The sequence below is a fragment of the Oncorhynchus kisutch genome, linkage group LG5 (genome assembly GCF_002021735.2).
Source record: "Oncorhynchus kisutch isolate 150728-3 linkage group LG5, Okis_V2, whole genome shotgun sequence".
NCBI lineage: Eukaryota > Metazoa > Chordata > Actinopteri > Salmoniformes > Salmonidae > Oncorhynchus > Oncorhynchus kisutch.
This window is the reverse complement of record NC_034178.2, coordinates 41,399,345-41,420,344: the sequence shown is the minus strand read 5'-3', so window position 1 is coordinate 41,420,344 and position 21,000 is coordinate 41,399,345. Positions and strand designations below refer to the sequence as shown.

At 44.2% G+C, this 21,000-nt stretch overlaps 1 protein-coding gene across 2 annotated transcripts in view; it reads left to right on the top strand.

Annotated features, from left to right (window-relative positions):
* The window catches only part of LOC109891047 (immunoglobulin superfamily member 21), a 266,112-nt gene that overhangs the window by 207,329 nt on the left and 37,783 nt on the right, over positions 1-21,000 (top strand). For both annotated transcript variants that reach the window (XM_020483336.2, XM_020483337.2), the window contains exon 5: positions 17,054-17,169. In XM_020483336.2, the coding sequence (XP_020338925.1) occupies positions 17,054-17,169 (116 nt within the window). The remainder of the gene's footprint in view (positions 1-17,053; positions 17,170-21,000) is intronic.

Genomic DNA, 21,000 nt, shown 5'->3' with positions numbered 1-21,000 from the left:
TGCCCCCTAGCTTCAAGATGTTTTAAACAGTCCAAAATCACATTGTAAAATTGTGTAAACAGTATCATACTCACTCATTCATCTTATACAACAATTAGATGTAAACCTCATATCTGGGGCTATTATATAAACAGCGTTATGGTAATGTGGCCACACCATCTCCCATGAGCTTCCCCAAGTTGTGACAAACAGAACAGTTCGTAGCTGGATTCTTCACCAATCTTTTATACTTTCTCCGGAACACGAAATGTGTTCGTACCCCTTTGTTCTCCATGAAAATCTACTCTCTCTATACTGTGTGGCCATGTGGCATGGTCTTCTCAGCAATTTACAACCTCTGACCACAGCAACCTAGTTGAAGGTGGCAAAGGGGGAGGCAGGGAGAGGGGGATGGGGCTTGCTATACCCAAAGAGGCCAATGTCATGACACATAATATAGACTTGGTCTTGTATTAAATAGGGCTATCTTCTGTATATCACCCCTACCTTGTCACAACACAACTGATTTCTCTCAAATCCATTAAGAAGGAAAGAAATTCCACAAATTAACTTTTAACAAGGCACAACTGTTAATTGAAATGCATTCCAGGTGACTACAACATGAAGCTGGTTGAGAGAATCCAAGAGTGTGCAAAGCTGTCATCAAGGCAAAGGGTGGCTACTTTGAAGAATCTCAAATGTAAAATTTATGTTGATTTGTTTTACACTTTTTTGATTGCTACATGATTCCATATGTGTTTTTTCGTAGTTCTGATGTATTCACTATTATTGCAGAAAATAGTTAAAATAAAGAAAACCCTTTAATGAGTAGCTATGTCCAAACTTTTGACTGGAATGTATATTTTCCAACATCTTATACATACAGTGGCAAGAAAAAGTATTTGAACCCTTTGGAATTACCTGGATTTCTGCATAATTTAGTCATAACTGTCACGACTTGTCATAACTGTCTCCTCTCCTGTTTCGGACGGCGTTCGGCGGTCGACGTCACCGGTCTTCTAGCCATCGCCGCTCCATTTTTCATTGTTCCATTTGTTTTGTCTTGTTCCCCGCACACCTGCTTTACATTCCCTAATCACACTGCATCTATGTATTCCTCTGTCCCCCCCCCCATGTCTTTGTGTGGAAATGTTTTGCAGCAGGCAGGGCTCTCTGGCGTCACCCCAGGTGAGTCTGCACCACTCTCATCCAGAGTCCTCTGTTGTCCACCTGTTTGTTCATGTTTGTTTTCCTGAGTTTTCCCCTCATTCCCAGCATAAGGCGCTCGTCGATTCAGTTATGGCTGTGAATTTTATCGACAGAGCGTTCGCCCTTAGTTTAGGGATCCCCATTGTTCCTGTGGTTAGACCCTTCCCGGTACACGCTCTGGGTAGTCGACTATTAGGGTCTGGGTTAATCAGGGAAGCCACCATCTCCCTGACCATGGTGACGCAGGGGGGTCATGAGGAGAGGATCAGTCTCTTCCTCATTGACTCTCCTGCCTTTCCTGTGGTACTAGGCCTTCCCTGGTTGGCTCGTCATGACCCCACCATTTCAAGGCAACAGAGGCCTCTTGGACGAGTGTTGGAGCATGACCTGTACGTCAAGGCTGAGAAATGCCTGTTCTTTCAGCAGGCTGTCTCCTTCCTAGGGTATTGCATTTCCACATCAGGGGTGGAGATGGAAATTGACCGCATTTCAGCGGTGCGTAATTGGCCGACTCCCACCACGGTAAAGGAGGTGCAGGTGTTTTTAGTGTTTTCCAATTACTACCAGAGATTTATCCGGGGTTTTGGCCAGGTGGCTGATCCCATTACCTCACTGCTGAAGGGGGGTCCTGTACGTTTGCAGTGGTCAGCTGAGGTGGACAGGGCTTTTGGGCACTTAAGGACTCTGTTTACCTCGGCTCCCGTGCTGGCCCATCCGGATCCCTCTTTGGCGTTCATAGTGGAGGTGGACGCGTCCGAGGCTGGGATAGGAGTCATACTCTCTCAGCCCTCGGGTACGCCACCGAAGCTCCACCCCTGTGCTTTCTTCTCAAAGAAGCTCAGCCCGGCAGAGCGGAACTATGATGTGGGGGACCGGGAGCCGTTGGCTGTGGTTAAAGCTTTGAAGGCATGGAGACATTGGCTTGAGGGGCTAAACACCCTTTCCTCATCTGGACTGACCACCGCAACCTGGAGTACATCCGGGCAGAGAGTAGACTGAATCCTCGTCAGGCAAGGTGGACCATGTTTTTTACCCATTTTGTGTTCACCTTGTCCTACAGACCAGGTTCCCAAAATGTTAAGGCAGACTCACTGTCCCGAGGAGCGGCCCATGGATCAGACTCCCATACTACCGGCCTCCTGCCTGGTAGCGCCGGTCGTGTGGGAGCTGGACGGGGACATTGAGCAGGCTTTAAGTACAGAGCCCTCCCCCCTCCAGTGTCCCGTCAGGCATCTGTATGTTCCGTCTGCTGTCGGTGACCAGTTGATCTATTGGGCCCACACGTCACCCTCCTCTGGTCATCCGGAGATCGGTTGGAAGGTGACCTGCCTGAGTGGGAAGTACTGGTGGCCTACCTTGTCAAAGGATATGAGGGTTTATGTTTCCTCCTGCTCGGTGTGCACCCAGTGTAAGGCCCCTAGACACCTGCCCAGAGGTAAGCTACATCCCTTACCTGTTCCACAACGGCCTTGGTCACACCTGTCGGTGGATATTCTGACCGATCTTCCTCCCTCACAGGGAAACACCACGATCCTGGTCATTGTGAATCGTTTCTCTAAGTCCTGTCGTCTCCTCCCTCTGCCCGGATATCAATGAAACCATATGTTTACAAAGACACAAACACACACACTCACACATGCACTCACAGAAGCTCTCCAACACATAGTATGTGTACATCATTGGAGGCTCCTCAGAGGAGGAAGGGAAGGACCATCCTCCTCAGTAAATTTCATTAAGATATATTTTTATTTATTTAAAAGGATCATTTTTAGATAAAACTATGCTAAATATATTAATGTCACCAAATAATTGATTAAAACACTATTTTTCAATGATGGACCATGGTGTACTAGAGGACAGCTAGTTTCCGTCCTCCTCTGGGTACATTGACTTTAATACAAAACCTATTAAGCTGATGGTCAGCAGGGTAGACTGGTGGTTAGAGCGTTGGACTAGTAACCGGAAGGTTGCAGGTTCAAACCCCCGAGCTGACAAGGTACAAATCTGTCATTCTGCCCCTGAACAGGCACTGTTTCTTGGCTGTCATTGAAAATAAGAGTTTTTTCTTAACTGACTTGCCTAGTTAAATAAAGGAAAAATAAAAATGGTTCTCACACCCTTCCATAGACTTACACAGTAATTATAACAACTTCAAGAGGACATCCTACAACCTATCAGAGCTCTTGCAGCATGAACTGACATATTGTCCACCCAATCAAAGGGTCAGATAATGAATCTAGTACTGAAAGCATAAGCTACAGCTGGCTAGCACTGCAGTGCAAACAATATGGTGAGTAGTTGACTAAAAGAGAGAGATCAACAATAGCTGAATAAATTTTAACAAATTAATTTCTTCAAAAATAAAGGTAAAGCAAGAGGGAGAGAGATATTTATTATTTTTCACATTCAGTTTCACTTACTTAGCTAGCAAATGCAGCTAGCTAGTTTATCCTACTCAAACACCCTGCTCAAACAGAGGGATGCTATATTCGCTAGCTGGCTATATCTATCCAACACAACACGGGAACTCTTCTAAGTCAAGGTAAGCTTTTGGTTTTACTAATTCACTGTCACTGGGGCCCACCGGTGTAACAGCTTAACTGCTTAATGACTGACTGTACACTGTAATGTTACTGCATGATTGTAGCGGGTTTACTAATGCGTTATATCTGTTAGCCATGTTGACTATGATTACTTTAGCTAATATGGTGACAACAATGTAGGCTGTGTGTATTGGTTATGATATGGTTTGGCTTGGAAAGGTTTTTTCCCCTGGTCTCCTACAGCTGATGTGTTGTGCATTAGTCCACAAGCGAAGGGAAAGGGCGAGAGGAGGTGAGCGCATAGATGCAAAAAGGAATACAACGTGGCTGCCATGAAAGGGAACTGTGTTTATGCGTGATCAGGGGTGTATTCATTCTGCAGATTTAGTTGAAAAACGTTTCTGAAACGGAAGCAAACGGAACGAAACGGGGATAAACATACCTGAATTTGTCCAATAGAATCTCTGGTTTGCAACTGTTGGACTCATGATTACATGAAAATAAAAGAGAGCCGCACACTCTAGGAGCTCAGATGCAAAAATGTAATACTGTCACGTTCTGACCTTTATTCCCTTTGTTTTGTCATTATTTAGTATGGTCAGGGCGTGAGTTGGGGTGGGCAGTCTGTTTGTTTTTCTATGATTTGGGTATTTCTATGTTTCGGCCTAGTATGGTTCTCAATCAGAGGCAGGTGTCATTAGTTGTCTCTGATTGAGAATCATACTTAGGTAGCCTGGGTTTCACTGTGTGTTTGTGGGTGATTGTTCCTGTCTTTGTGTTTGTGGCACCAGATAGGACTGTTTCGTTTTTTTTTACGTTTCTTGTTTTGTAGATTGTTGTATTTTCATCTTTATTAAAGATGTACAAAACTAACCACGCTGCATTTTGGTCCGCCTCTCTTTCACCAGAAGAAAACCGTTACAAATACCAGTGTTTCGACAGCCAAGCTGAGTCACCAATACATTTAGAAATGGATGACGATGTTACCATTGAGGACGAAGGTGGACCAGAAATACAGAAGACACCCCTTGGAAACCAGGATTTAAGTTTCCTGCAACAAACTGTCGCATCTGAGCTCCTAGAGTGTGCGGCTCTCTTTTATTTTCAAGTTTCTACTCCACTAGCCAGCACCTCGTCTTTATAGGAGTGCGTTTTTTTTTTTCTGGACTCATGATTACACCCTAGATCAGCTAGATGCAGGCAAGACTGTACTAAGAGGTATTGAACGTGTCATTGTCTGTCACCTCAAATGTTTCTCTCAATCTGTGTGCACCTATGTTTCATTCATTGGCTAGGTTATATCAAACTCACGATGGGTATAGGGAACATTTGAGTATCATGTAAGCTCAGCAAAAAAAGAAACATCCCTTTTTCAGGACCTTGTCTTTCAATGATAATTGGTCAAAATCCAAATAACTTCACAGATTTTCAATGTAAAGGGTTTAAACACTGTTTCCCATGGATGTTCAATGAACCATAAATTATTAATGAACATGTACCTGTGGAACGGTCATTAAGACACTAACAGCTTACAGACGGTAGGCAATTAAGGTCACAGTTATGAAAACTTAGGACACTAAAGAGGCCTTTCTACTGACTCTGAAAAACACCAAAAGAAAGATGCCCAGGGTCCCTGCTCATATGCATGAACGTGCCGTAGGCATGCTGCAAGGAGGCATGAGGACTACAGATGTGGCCAGGGCAATAAATCCTCATCGCACTGACAGCCCACGTATAACAACACCTGCACAGGATCGATACATCCGAACATCAAACCTGCGGGACAGGTACAGAATGGAAACAACAACTGCCCGAGTTACATCAGGAACGCACAATCCCTCCATCAGTGCTCAGGCTGTCCACAATAGGCTGAGAGAGACTGGACTGAGGGCTTGTAGGCCTGTTGTAGGCAGGTCCTCACCAGACATCACCGGCAACAACTTTGCCTATGGGCACCAACCCACCGTCGCTGAACCAGACGGGACTGGCAAAAAGTGCTCTTCACTGACGAGTCACAGTTCTGTCTCACCAGGGGTGATGGTCGGATTCTCGTTTATCATCGAAGGAATGAGCGTTACACCGAAGCCTATACTCTAAAGCGGGATTGATTTGGAGGTGAGGGTCCATCATGGTCTGGGGCGGTGTGTAACAGCATCATCGGACTGAGCATGTTGTCATTGCAGGCAATCTCGACGCTGTGTGTTACAGGGAAGACATCCTCCTCCCTCATGTGGTACCCTTCCTACAGGCTCATCCTGACATGACCTTCCAGCATGACAATACCACTAGCCATACTGCTCGTTTTGTGCATGATTTCCTGCAAGACAGGAATGTCAGTGTTCTGCAATGGCCAGCGAAGAGCCCAGATCTCAATCCCATTGAGCACATTTGAGAACTGTTGGATCGGAAGGTGAGGACTAGGGCCATTCCCCCCCAGAAATTTCCAGGAACTTGTAGGTGTGCGTTTCCTCACCATGACCTTCATCCAGATGGTCATTACCCCACTCTCTTGGTGGAAGAGTGGGGTAACATCTCACAGCAAGAAGAGGCAAATCTAGTGCAGTCCAGGAGGAGGAGGTGGACTAGCTGTCCACCAGATACTGACTGTTACTTTTGATTTTGACCACCCCCCTTTGTTCAGGGACACATTATTCCATTTCTGTTATTCACATGTCTATCGAACTTGTTCAGTTTATGTCTCAGTTGTTGAATCGTGTTATGTTCATACAAATATTTACACAAGTTAAGTTTGCTGAAAGTAAAACGCAGTTGACAGTGAGAGGACGTTTCTTTTTTTGCTGAGTTTAGTAACCCAAACCTGTCGATGTTATATTGAACAGGGTGAATGGAAAATAAATGACAGTCATCTAATACTCTGTAATAGAAATAAGGACATGCTCATGAACAAAAAAGTGTCCTCCCTCATCTTAAACATCACCGACTGCCACTGGTGTACATGCTGCATTTTCAACAGCTTTTGGTTTGATTAATGGGCTTCCTAACTAGGAAATTAGTTCAAAGTGACACAAGCTTTTGTCTGTGTGTGTCATCCTCTTCCTCTTCCTGACAGTCACCAGAGTTGAAGGAGCCCCCTCTTACCCTCCCTCCTGCTCCTTGTTCCTGGTTCGTTAGTGGTGAGAGAACTCGATAAAAGCTGACAGCGCAGTTATGATGAATGCAAATGAAGGGGTGGAGGTAAATGCAAATGCTGAAAGCACAATGGAAAAGTGATTAAAAGTCATTTGAGTGGCTTTTATCTCCTGGTACTGCTCGTCCTGTGAAGGGGATTTCAAAGGCACAGACTTAGAGTGGGGAGAACAAGCATTTTATACACTGACGATTTTGCAGGTTTTTCTACTTACAAAGCATGGAGAGATCTGTAATTTTTATCATAGGTACACTTCAACTGTGAGAGACGGAATCTAAAACAAAAATCCACAAAAATCACATTGTATTATTTTTAAGTAATTAATTTGCATTTAATTGCATGAAGTATTTGATACATCAGAAAAGCAGAACTTAATATTTGGTACAGAAGCCTTTGTTTGCAATTACAGAGATCATACGTTTCCTGTAGTTCTTGACCAAGGTTGCACACACTGCAGCAGCGATTTTGGCCCACTCCTCCATACAGACCTTCTCCAGATCCTTCAGGTTTCGGGAATGTCGCTGGGCAATACGGACTTTCAGCTCCCTCCAAAGATTTTCTATTGGGTTCAGGTCTGGAGACTGGCTAGGCCACTCCAGGAACCTTGAGATGCTTCTTACGGAGCCACTCCTTGGTTTCCCTGGCTGTGTGTTTCGGGTCGTTGTCATGCTGGAAGACCCAGCCACAACCCATCTTCAATGCTCTTACTGAGGGAAGGAGGTTGTTGGCCAAGATCTCACGATACATGGCCCCATCCATCCTCCCCTCAATACGGTGCAGTCGTCCTGTCCCCTTTGCAGAAAAGCATCCCCAAAGAATGATGTTTCCACCTCCATGCTTCATGGTTGGGATGGTGTTTTTGGGGTTGTACTAATCCTTCTTCTTCCTCCAAACACAGCGAGTGGAGTTTAGACCAAAAAGCTCTATTTTTGTCTCATCCGACCACATGACCTTCACCCATTCCTCCTCTGGATCATCCAGATGGTCATTGGCAAACTTCACACGGGCCTGGACATGTGCTGGCTTGAGCAGGGGGACCTTGCGTGCGCTGCAGGATTTTAATCCATGACGGCGTAGTGTGTTACTAATGGTTTTCTTTGAGACTGTGGTCCCAGCTCTCTTCAGGTCATTGACCAGGTCCTGCCGTGTAGTTCTGGGCTGAGCCCTCACCTTCCTCATGATCATTGATGCTCCACGAGGTGAGATCTTGCATGGAGACCCAGGCCGAGGGTGATTGACCGTCATCTTGAACTTCTTCCATTTTCTAATAATTGCTCCAACAGTTGTTGCCTTCTCACCAAGCTGCTTGCCTATTGTCCTGTAGCCCATCCCAGCATTGTGCAGGTCTACAATGTTTTCCCTGATGTCTTTACACAGCTCTCTGGTGTGGAGAGGTTGGAGTCTGTGTGGAGAGGTTGGAGTCTGTTAGATTGAGTGTGTGGACAGGTGTCTTTTATATAGGTAACGAGTTCAAACAGGTGCAGTTAATACAGGTAATAAGTGGAGAACAGGAGGACTTCTTAAAGAAAAACTAACAGGTCTGTGAGAGCCTGAATTCGTACTGGTTGGTAGGTGATCAAATACTTATGTCATGCAATAAAATGCAAATTAATTACTTAAAAATCATACAATGTGATTTTCTGGATTTTTGTTTTAGAATACGTCTCTCACAGCTGAAGTGTACCTATGATATAACATTTTTTTACAGATCTATACATGCTTTGTAAGTAGGAAAGCCTGCAAAATCAGCAGTGTATCAAATACTTGTTCTCCCCACTGTAGGTCTTGGAGCCTTTCACCAGCACTCATTTCAACGTGCCCCCCCTCCCAGAGAGGACTTAATGTAGCTAGTTTTTTAGGCTGCCCTCCATCTTCTGCCTTATATCGTATCCCTTCCAAGTGCTGGACTTCTTAAAACTCTATATGCAAGCAGTTTGGCAAAGTTGTCGCATGTCATTGTCTCACTTAGCCCCACTCTAGTTTCATCTGAGAGAATTACTGTGATTGTGGAGGTGTAACTACAGTATACAAGTTTTCTTAGCTCTCAAGTGCATAGTAAGTCCCATCTGGAGAGCTAGTGTCAGTTATTAGAAAAGAGCTTCTGCTGTTTGTTGGTTGGTTACAATGGTAAATTCCCTGTAACATTAACATCTGTCTATGCTTCATTGTCTGCTATAGTGATGCTCTCGTCATCTTAGCATCTCCCACACACACACAGTGCTGTGAGAATTTATACATTTCTAAAGAGCGAATCAGACATTGGAATATGTGCAACAGCAAACTGCCTTCCCTGGAACTCTGACTCAGAAGTCAAGGACTAATATCTCCTAAATCTGCATGAACGTATGGAGACATTTATTTTTTTATTATGCCTAAGCTCGTTTCTGAGTCAGAAGAGGGTCTGACTCAAAATGCAAGTGTTACGTTGTGTCATTTTACAATATGAATAATGGATGCAGTCTTTCTTTTGGGGTCTAAGGTGTTCTCCTTCCAGTGGGTGGGCTTTGTCTTTGCTTGTCTCACTCCACTCTCATTCATGGCTTCATGCTGTGGTTATATTTAAACCTGAAAGTACAGCTCAATGTTCTTATTGCAGTTTCTTCTGTAGAGTAGGATGGTCTTAGAGGGCTGGGCGCAGTGGGAATTAAGTGCCTCTCCTCCATGCTCTTTAGGGTTCACCTTTATATCTCTCAAATGATCGTAGGCGAACAGCCTCTAGTAAACATGAGGTCAAGCGTATTGCCTGACTTGTGAGTGGGAGGGGACTGGGAAAGGGTAGGTAAAAAGAGGCAAGGAGGGGAAAGTGAGAGTTGGTAAGAAATTAATCGAAGGCAGATGATGGGAGGTTGAAGTCGCCACATTCTTGTTCTGAAAGCATGCTCAGACCAGTTGGCAAGTGTCTTCACAGACATGTTCAATCTATCCTTGTCCCAGTCTGTTATCCCAACATGTTTCAAGCTGACCACCATTGTCCCTGTTTACAAGCACTCCAAGGTAACCTGCCTAAATTACCATTGCCCTGTAGCACTAACATCTGTAGTTATAAAGTGCTTTGAAAGGCTTGTCATGACACACATTAACACCATCATCCCAGACACCCTAGACCCACTTAAATTTGCATACCGCCCCAACAGATCCACAGATGATGCAATCTCAATTGCACTTCACACTGCCGTCTACCATCTGGACAAGAGGGAACAGAACTATGTGAGAATGCTGTTCATAGACTACAGCTCAGTGTTCAACACCATAGTCCCCTCCAAGCTCATCACCAAGCTAGGGATCCTTGGACTGAACTCCTGCCTCTGCAACTGGATCCTGGACTTCCTGACGGGCTTGCCCCAGGCAGTGAGGGTAGGCAATAACACCTCCTTCACACTGACCCTCAACACAGGGGGTCAGTGTGACTGCATGGCTGACTGCATGACTGCATGGCTACGCACGACTCCAACACTATCATCAAGTTTGCTGACGACATGACGATGGTAGGGCTGATCATCAGCGATGATGAGTCAGCCTACAAGAAGGAGGTCAGAGAACAGCAACCTCTCCCTCACTGTCAGTAAGACCAAGGAGCTGATCGTGTACTATATGAGAAAGAGGGGAGAGTACACCCTCCATATCGACAGGACTGTTGTGGAGTGGGTCGATTGCTTCAAGTTCCTTGTCGTCCACATCACTACTGACCTAACATGGTCCACATACACCCGCACAGTCGTGAAGAGGGCATGGCAGTGCCTCTTCCCCAATCAGGAGTCTGAAAAGATTTGGCATGGGCACCTTGGATCCTCAAAAGGTTCTACAGCAAGACCATCGTGAGCATCTTGATTGGCTGCATCACCACTTGGTATGGCAAATTCACCACTCTTGACCACAAAGTGCTACAGAGGGTGGTGCAGCACAGTACATCTTCAGAGGAAGACCCAAAAAATTGCCAAAGAATCCAGCCACCCAAGCCATAGTCTGTTGACTGCCACCATCTGGCAAATAGTACTGTAGCATTGGCTCTCGGACCAACAGGCTCCGAGATAGCTTCTACCCCCAAGCCATAGGATTGCTAAATAGCCAGACTGACAAACAGTTAATAGCCAAACTATTTGCACTGACTTTAACTTGCACTGACCCTACGTACCCTCACTAAACTATATACTGTATACAAACCATATAAAAAGCTCACACACATTAAATTGACACTCAACTGCCGAGCAGTTGCCACACCAGGCAGTGATGCAACCAGTCAGCTTGCTCTCAATGGGGCAGCTGTAAAACCTTTTGAGGATCTGAGGACCCATGCCTAGTCTTTTCAGTCTCCTGAGGGGAAATAGGTTTTGTCGTGCCCTCTTCAACAACTGTTTTGGTGTGCTTGGACCATGATAGTTTGTTGGTGATGTAGATGCCAAGGAACTTGAAGCTCTCAACCTGCTCCACTACAGCCCCGTAGATGAGAATGGGGGCGTGCTCAGTCCTGCTTTTCCTGTAGTCTGCAATCATCTCCTTTGTCTTGATCACGTGGAGGGAGAGGTTGTTGTCCTGGCACCACAGTTAGTTCTCTGACCTCCTCCCTATAGGCTATCTCATCGTTGTCGGTGATCAAGCCTACAACTGTTGTGTCATCAGCAAACTTAATGATAGTGTTGGAGTCGTGCCTGGCCATGCAATCATGAGTGAACAGGGAGTACAGGAGGGGACTGAGCATGCACGCCTGAGGAGCCCCCATGTTGAGGATCAGCGTGGTGGATGTGTTGTTACCTACCCTAACTAACCGCCCGTCAGGAAGTCCAGGATCCAGTTGCAGAGGGAGGTGTTTAGTCCCAGGGTCCTTAGCTTAGTGATGAGCTTTGAGGGCACTGTGTTGTTGAACTCTGAGCTGTAGTCAATGAATAGCATTCTCACGTAGGTGTTCCTTTTGTCCAGGTAGGAAAGGGCAGTGTGGAGTGCAATACAGATTGCATCATCTGTGGATCTGTTTGTCTGGTATGCAAATTGGAGTGGGTCTAGGGTTTCTGGGATGATGGTGTTGATGTGAGCAATGACCAGCCTTTGAAAGCGTTTCATGGCTACAAACCTGAGTGCTATGGGTCGGTAGTCATTTAGGCACATTGCTTGCTTGAAACATGTTAGTATTACAGACTCAGACATGAAGAGGTTGAAAATGTCAGTGACCACACATGCCAGTTGGTCAGCGCATGCTCAGAGTACATGTCCTGGTATTCTGTCTGGCCCTTCGGCCTTGTGAATGTTGACCTGTTTAAAGGTCTTACTCACATCGGCTGTGGAGAGCATGATCACACAGTCGTCCAGAACAGATTATGCTTTTATGCATAGCAGTTATTCATCCCATCTGGTAGGCTTGTGTCACTGGGCAGCTCTCGGCTGTGCTTCCAATTGTAGTCTGTAATAGTTTGCAAGCCCTGCCACATCCGACGAGCATTGGAGCTGGTATGGTACAATTCGATCTTAGTCCTGTATTGTTGCGTTGCCTGTTTGATGGTTCGTCAGAGGGCATAGTGTGAGTTCTTATAAGCTTCCGGGTTAGAGTCACACTCCTTTAAAGTGGCAGCTCTACCATTTAGCTCAGTGTAGATGTTGCCTGTAATCCATGGCTTCTGGTTGGGATATGTTTGTACAGTCACTGTGGGGACTACGTCCTCAATGCACTTATTGATAAAGCCAGTGACTGATGTGGTGTACTCCTCAATGACATTGGTAGAATCCAGAAACATATTCTGGTCTGTGCTAGCAAAACAGTCCTGTAGTTTAGCATCTGCTTCATCTGACCACTTTTTTTATAGACCGAGTCACTGGTGCTTCCTGCTTTAATTTTTGCTTGTAAGCAGGAATCAGGAGGATAGAGTTATGTTCAGATTTGCCAAATGGAGGGCGAGGGAGAGCTTTGTACGCGCCTCTGTGTGTGGAGTGAACGTGGTCTAGAATTTTTTTCCCTCTGGTTGCAAATATAACATGCTGATAGAAATTAGGTCAAACTGATTTAATTTTCCCTGCATTAAAGTCCCCGGCCACTAGGAGCGCCACCTCTGGATGTTTGAGTGTGGCTTTAGTGCCAACCTTGGTCTGTGGTGGTATGTAGACAGCTACGAAAAATACAGATGAAAACTCTCTAGGTAGATAGTGTGGTCTACAGCTTATCATGAGATACTATACCTCAGGCGAGCAAAACCTTGAGACATCCTTAGATATCATGCACCAGCTATTGTTTACAAATATGCATAGGCCCCCACTCCGTGTCTTACCAGAAGCTGCTCTTCTGTCCTGCCGATAGAGTGTATAACCCTCCAGCTGTATGTTCTTAATATCGTCGTTCAGCCACGACTCGGTGAAACATAAGATAATACCGTTTTTTATGTAGTTTTAATGTAGGATATCCGTGCTTTCAGTTCATCCCATCTATTTTCCAGCAATTGAACGTTAGCTAGCAGAACGGAAGGCAAGGGCAGATTAGCCACTCGTCACCTCATCTCTTTCCTCAAATTCTACATTTCCTTTTCCGGCGAATCACGGGGATCTGGGCCTGGTCGGGTGTCTGTAGTATATCCCTTGCATCCAACTCATTGAAGAAGAACTCCTCATCTAATTTGAGGTGAGTAATCCCAGTTCGGATGTCCAGAAGCTCTTTTTGGTCATAAGAGACAGTAGCAGCAACATTATGTACAAAACAAGTTACAAACATAGCAATAGAACTAACAAAATAGCATGTTTGGTTAAGGCAGCCTTCCCCTCCTTTCCATTTCACGGTAAAGTCTACACCAGTTGTATTCGGAGCTTGTGACAAATAATATTTTATTTGATATGATTTGATCTGTGGGCACCTGTACATTGTTCACCATTGTTGTTGCTACAAGGTGGAACTGGTTCTGAAGTAATCACGAATGATTACATGATCAGCAAAGGATCATCTAGTGGCCTACATAGATCCACCTCCATCACATCAGGGCTCTTCAAAAACATTGTGCAGAAAGTGGTACCACTTAGATATGCATTTTTTGGTGGGGGGTTTCCTTTACTATGGGCATTGGTTTATTTCTGAATTGTTGTATTTAATTGCTTACTTGAGATTACTGTTTTCTAAATTCTTGAAAGAAATTACTCAGGAATAATAATAATCATAATAATTTGTCTCTGAATATACTGGTGCATATTCATTTCTGGATAAGCACCCAGCTTCATTTGATTATATACACCATGTTTTAATTTAACCAGGCAAGTCAGTTAAAGAACAAATTCTTATTTACAATGACTGCCAAAGAACAGTGGGGTTAACTGCCTTGTAGAACAACAGATAATTAACTTGTCAGCTTGGGGATTTGACCTAGTGACCTTTCAGTTACTGTCCCAATGCGCTAACCACTATGCTACCTGCCACCCAATAAATCTATGGTTACAAATGCATGATTTATTAACAAGCCTGAGTAATGTGCACATATCCAGTTTAAATATTCATTGGAAGATGAATGTATGTTTCCAACTCCTCAATAATAACTTTATACAAAGGTTACATTTTAGCACCAATTGCCACTTACAGGGAGGAGATACAGTATGTTACTCAAATTAGATCATATGGACACTTGGAGTCAGAACGCCCTACAGTCTGATAAGTAGCTTATCACCATCAATGACAGAGAGCTGTTATAGATATTATTGAGTCCAATTTTACACAGGAGGTTCATTTGTCAAGAAGGTAATTTGTCTGTGATTATGAGCAAGCCACAAAGGACAACACCTCTAACAATTTCTTGGGAGACTGAAACAAATGAGAGGCCATGCATACATTAAGACTGATTACTTTGGGACCCCTTAGCACATGATAAAAAATGTACAAATCCATTAAATAGTTATCACTAAATTACTTTCTGTGGAAAGGAGCCAAGAATGACCTCGGTGACCTTCTCCTTTTGTCCTTTCTCCCTCGAACCCTGGAGATGTGGACTTGAGACCTGCACGCTGAGTAAAAAGGGATGTTGGGAGTATGCCTTGTTCAAACACTGTCTACAGAGCACTAAATCCCTTAATTAGCAGGCCTGGGAGAGCAGTCCCCAGGGAGCTCTGTTAAACGTGGTCCTGCTCCACACACTCTCCAATCCCATTTGCAGTTTTTTTAAAGACTTCAGGGTAATGGTGCTTGAGGGTGTGCAGAGGAAGCGGAAGGAGGGAGAGGGGGGCTTGGACAGTTAGTGGTATAAACCGTTCTTGTAGAGTTGACTGAGAAGGGAAAATAAACAGTTTTCCACTTTGTTATATTTCTTTAGAGTTGATAGATGTAGGAGAAGGGGCTGTATCTTTGAAGGCTCTGACCTTGTCGTAGTCAATAAGTTCTGAGCAGAGTTTTACCATACACACTTTCAAATGAGGTGGTTGATAAGATTAATATCCTGGATTTGAGGGCCTTTGTCCTTTTGATTCTCTTCCCAGATGTCCTCTCAAACACGCTTTGCCTTTGTATTTAATGCCGTGATAAATATTGCTACTGAGGCTGTAGCAGTCGGGATGCAAAGGCACAAAGTTAAGCAGCATGTGCAAAGCACTAGAATGTGAGGCAGAGAAAAGGCAGAAATGTTCAATATTATTTGTGTTTAACGGCATCGAGGCCTGGTCTCTCTGGCTGGTCTATCCAGTTGCGCTCAGGTTTTATTTATTTTTTGACAAACCTCAGCTGTCAAAGACATTGACATCCTCTTCAAAGTGTAAATATTACTCTGCCCTGGATTTCTTACACAACAAGGGGATATTGTTTTTTAATATGAAATTAGTTGGTCACTGTTCACATGTCTAGAAAACTTAGCTGCTATGGCTTTTCCGCTTACCACATTTTACAAGTGTTTTTACATACAGTAGATTTTCTACCATGCAGTAGAAATTCTGGTTTCAATCTGGAAATGGAATGAAGATGAAGAGGAATTGTGAAATGCAGAAAGAGGAATAAAAACAATTGAGAACTGATTAGATAAATGTATGGCTACTGTACATTTAATGTTAGGCTCTACTGTTAGCCCTGGCCATCTGCACCTGTGATGCCTCTAACAGCTAATCATGCTCCTGTTTGAGACCGGCCTCTGTTAGACAGCTAATGGAGTTGTCTATAATATTCATTTCCAGCCATATGTCCTGCATCAATAAGCAATTAAGAGGTGTGGAAATGAAAGGCACTCTGTCCAGCAGACATTTCCCCCCTTTGTTTTAATCAATTAATCGCTTTGGCATCTTTGTTTGAAACCCCCAAATGGATTTAGACGTAAAAGTGACACATGAAACGTCTCTATTCCCAGGCCAGCACTACTGATGTGGGATCTTATCAATTGAGAGATTCATGGAGGAACTCCCACTGGGCTCTCTTTTAACCCTCTCCCCTGGTTTCACACACTGTTTCTATTTCCTATAAAGGCTCAGAGAAGTCAAACGGACCAGAACAGTGCTACTGCCGCATTCTGCTTCCTTTACAGCCATATGAAGGGAAATTCACAGGAAGTGTTTCATGTGATAATATAGCAGACAGAATATCTAATGCCACCCACGAGAATGCAGCAACTGGGAAAGCATTAAACATTCAGAGTAGCAAGGAAATGCAGATGTCTTAGACTTAGACATCCTCCTCAACTGATGTTGTCACTGTGACAGCCATCTGAATTTACATAGTGATTCATCCATTTATTCAACTCAACCCCTTTTCACATGCCTGGTCATCCACTTCTATATCAGCCTTGATTGATTTGTTATTGATTTACACATTCAGTGAAAGGTTGCTATCTTAGGAACTTGCATTCAAAAAAGCATCACCAGTATATTGTAATATGTATCACATGTTAAGCATCTCATTTGATGTGGGGTCTAGTTCCTTTTTTCCTCAGCTTAACTCCCATTGCTCCACTCTGCTGTGAAGTTGTGCTCACATGTTTTACTTTTGCAGTGACAAGCTTGTAGGTTTCCCCTAAGACAGCCAGACGATAGACTGCTGATACTGTATGATATGCATGAGCTACGCTCCACATCTTCAACCAGCCCCATTGGACCACAGGATCCCCTGTGTTCAGGTGATCCTGAACACAGCATAGGGCCCTAGCCAGCAGCCCTGCTTTATGACACAAACAATACTGAGCACACAGTGTCAATGTATTTAGCTGTCATGTGTTGTTGCCTAACCTGTCCTTTTCTCTTTCCACAGCACCTCCAAACAACATCTCAGTTTCGGCAGAGAACTGTCCAGCTCCATTCAGCCGGTACCAGGCCCAGAACTTCACACTGCTGTGCACTGCAAAGGGAGGCAAACCTGCACCTTCAGTGAGTCACATTTAGGCACTTGAACATGCTATACAGTGCACATACAGTGCAGTATATATAGGGACAGACACACATATGACTTGAAGCCAATTCACTGTTAACAATAATAATAATAATTCTGAAAGGTTCCAGTCATGTGTACCCCACCGCATTGAGCCATGACCACAGTCACGGTTGAAGCAGTATGAGGAGAAGTAGTTGTAGAGGGGGATGTTTGAAGAGATACATTTCTATGGAAGTTTGACTTGTGAATCATAATTACTACAAATACACCAGGCAATGTAATCACTATAGAGATGATTTAAAAAAAATATCAACCAGAGACACATGTGATCATTAATCTTATCACAAAGTGAATCATTAATAATGATTGTACCAGGAATTGCCATTAGACATCGTAATGGCCCCCAATGCTATTCCCTCAACTTTTTGAGATGGCAGACGGGGTAGTAGAGATAGCTGAATCCTCATGCTCCTCTGTCTTCTAGCATATGAGCTGCTTGAGTGAAGCCACTCGCTGTTCATCCCTACTGGTCCATTAATCATGGTCCACGGGTGTATCATAATGTATTCCAGATCCATCTCACAGCTTATCTCCTGCAATTATGAACCCAGTGAGAGGTGAATACAAGGTGAACATTATTTCCGTCTCTCAGGTACTGACTGACTGGTTATATAAAGCCACACGAGTACATTCAATGGTCTTCCTAGCACTCTGGTATAAGGATCCCACAGTCATTACACTCTTGCGCTGCTGGACTTCTCTACCAACCTTGTTGGAGGAAATGAGATAGATCTGAAAGGCCATCTCTCCAAATATGCCTGTACTCTGTTCATTAGACGCCCTGAGTAGCCCTAGTAATAGGGAGAATCAACTCATGCAATCGGTTAGAAATTTGGTTTCAGAGATGGTGATGACTCATCAAATCACTGATGCTTCTACGGACTTGGTCAGACTGTAATCTTCTGTCTAAATACATATAGAAGGTAGTATAAAGAGTAAATGCTGACCATGTATGGCCATTATTTGCTCTTCCTGCTCTGGAGCAAATATCAAATATCAAATCAAATTGTATTGGTCAAATACACATGGTTAGCAGATGTTACTGTGAGTGTAGCGAAAGGCTTATGGTTCTAGATCCGACAGTGCAGCAGTATCTAACAGGAAATATCTAATAATTCCACAACAAAAAACCTCATATCTAACAATTTCCACAACAAAACCTAATACGCACAATCTAGTAAAGGAATGACATGAGAATATATAAGTATAAAATATATGGAAGAGCAGTGACAGAGCAGCTAAGATGCAATAGATAGTAAAGAATAGATATTGAAGGATACAGTATACATGATACACTAATGAGATGAGTAATACGAGATAAGTAAACATTCTTAAAGTGGCATTATTAAAGTGACTAGTGTTCCATTTATTAAAGTGGCCAATGATATCAAGTCTGTAGGTAGGCAGCCGCCTCTCTGTGCTAGTGGTGACTGTTTAACAATCTGATGGCTTTGAGATAAAAACTATTTTTCAATCTCTCTGTCCCAGCTTTCATGCACTTGTCCTGACCTCGCCTTCTGGGTGGAAACTTGGTGAACAGGCCGTGGCTCGAGTGGTTGTTGTCCTGGATTATCTTTTTTTTTCGGGTGCTGTAGGTGTCCTGGAGGATAGGTAGTTTGCCCCCGGTGATGCTTTGTGCAGACAGCACCACCCTCTGGAGAGCCCTGCAGTTGTGGGCGGTGCAGTTGCCGTACCAGGCGGTGATATAGCCCGACAGAATGCTCTCAATTGTGCACCTGTAAAAGTTAGTGAGGGTTTTCGGGGGCAAGCCACATTTTTCAGCCTCCTGAGGTTGAAGAGGCGCTGTTGCGCCTTCTTCACTACACTGTCTGTGTGCGTGGACCGTTTCAGTTGGTCGGTGATATGTACACCGAGAACTTAAAACTTTCCACCTTCTCCGCTGCTGTCACGCCGATGTGAGAATGGGGGTGCTCACTTTACAGTTTCCCGAAGTCCACGATCATCTCTTTTGTTTTGCTGACATTGAGTGAGAAGTTATTTTCCTGACACCACACTCCGAGGGCCCTCACCTCCTCCCTGTAGGCTGTCTTGTCATTGTTGGTAATCAAGCCTACCAATATTGTGTCGTCTGCAAGCTTGATGATTGAGTTGGAGGCGTACATGGCAACGCAGTCGTGGGTGAACAGGGAGTACAGGAGGAGGCTGAGCACGCACCCTTGTGGGGCCCCAGTGTTGAGGATCAGCGGAGTGGGCATGTTTCCTACCTTCACCACCTGGGGGCGGCAAGTCAGGAAGTCCAGGACCCAGTTGCAATGAATGGGGTCGAGAGCCAGGGTCTCAAGCTTATTGATGAGTTTGGAGGGTACTATGATGTTGAATGCTGAGCTGTAGTCAATGAACAGCATTCTTAAGTAGGTATTCCTCTTGTACAGATGGGATGGAGCAGTGTGCAGTGTGATGGCGATTGCATCGTCTGTGGACCTATTGGGGCAGTAAGCAAATTGAAGGGGGTCTAGGGTGACATGTAGGGTGGAGGTGATACCATATGATCCTTGACTTGTCTCTCAAAACACTTCATGATGACAGAGGTGAGTGCTACAGGGTGATAGTCATTTCGTTCAGTTACCTTAGCTTTCTTGGGAACAGGAACAATGGTGGCCATCTTGAAGCATGTGGGGACAGCAGACTGGGATAGGGATTAATTGAATATGTCCGTTAACACACCAGCCAGCTGGTCTGCGCATGCTCTGAGGACGCGGCTAGGGATGCCGTCTGGGCCGGCAGCCTTGCGAAGGTTTACACGTTTAAATGTTTTACTCACATCGGCCACGGAGGAGAGCCCACAGTCTTTGGTAGTGGGCCTCTCTGGTGGCACTGTATTGTCATCAAAGCGCGCAAAAAGTTCCTCTGTCCAGTGTCTGTGCTCTTTTGCCATCTTAACATTTTATTTTTATTGGCCAGTCTGAGATATGGCTTTTTCTTTGCAACTCTGCCTAGAAGGCCAGCATCCCAGAGTCGCCTCTTCACTGTTGATGTTGATGTTTTGCGGGTACTATTTAATGAAGCTGCCAGTTGAGGACTTGTGAGGCGTCTGTTTCTCAAACTAGACACTCTAATGTACTTGTCCTCTTGCTCAGTCCCACTCCTATTTCTATTCTGGTTAGGGACAGTTTGCGCTGTGAAGGGAGTAGCACACAGCATTGTGATGCTCCAGATACTCAACTTGTCTAAAGAAGGCCAGTTTTATTGCTTCTTTAATAGTTTTCAGCTGTGCTAACAATAATTGCAAAAGGGTTTTCTAATGATCAATCAGCCTTTTAAAATGATAAACTTGGATTAGCTAACACCACGTGCCATTGGAACACAGGAGTGATGGTTGCTGATAGTGGGCCTCTGTGCGCCTATGTAAATATTCCATAAAATATCTGTCGTTTCCAGCTACAACAGTAATTTACAACACTAACAATGTCTGCACTGTATTTCTGATCAAACAAAAAAATGTGCTTTTCGTTCAAAAACAAGGACATTTCTAAGTGACCACAAATGTTTGAACGATAGTCTCGTGTTTGAGCCGTTGAATTGCGACTCCACTTTGTCTCTGTACTGACACTTTGCTTATTTGATTGCCTTACGGAGGGAATAACTACACTGTTTGTATTCGCCCATATTTCCAGTCGCTTTGCCATGATTAAATGAGTACGTGCTTTCAGTTTTACAATATGCTAATCATTATAGAAGGCTATTAGATTATTCACAGAGATTGATTCGATTGGGCTTGTTAATGCACTTTATGCCCTAACATATCC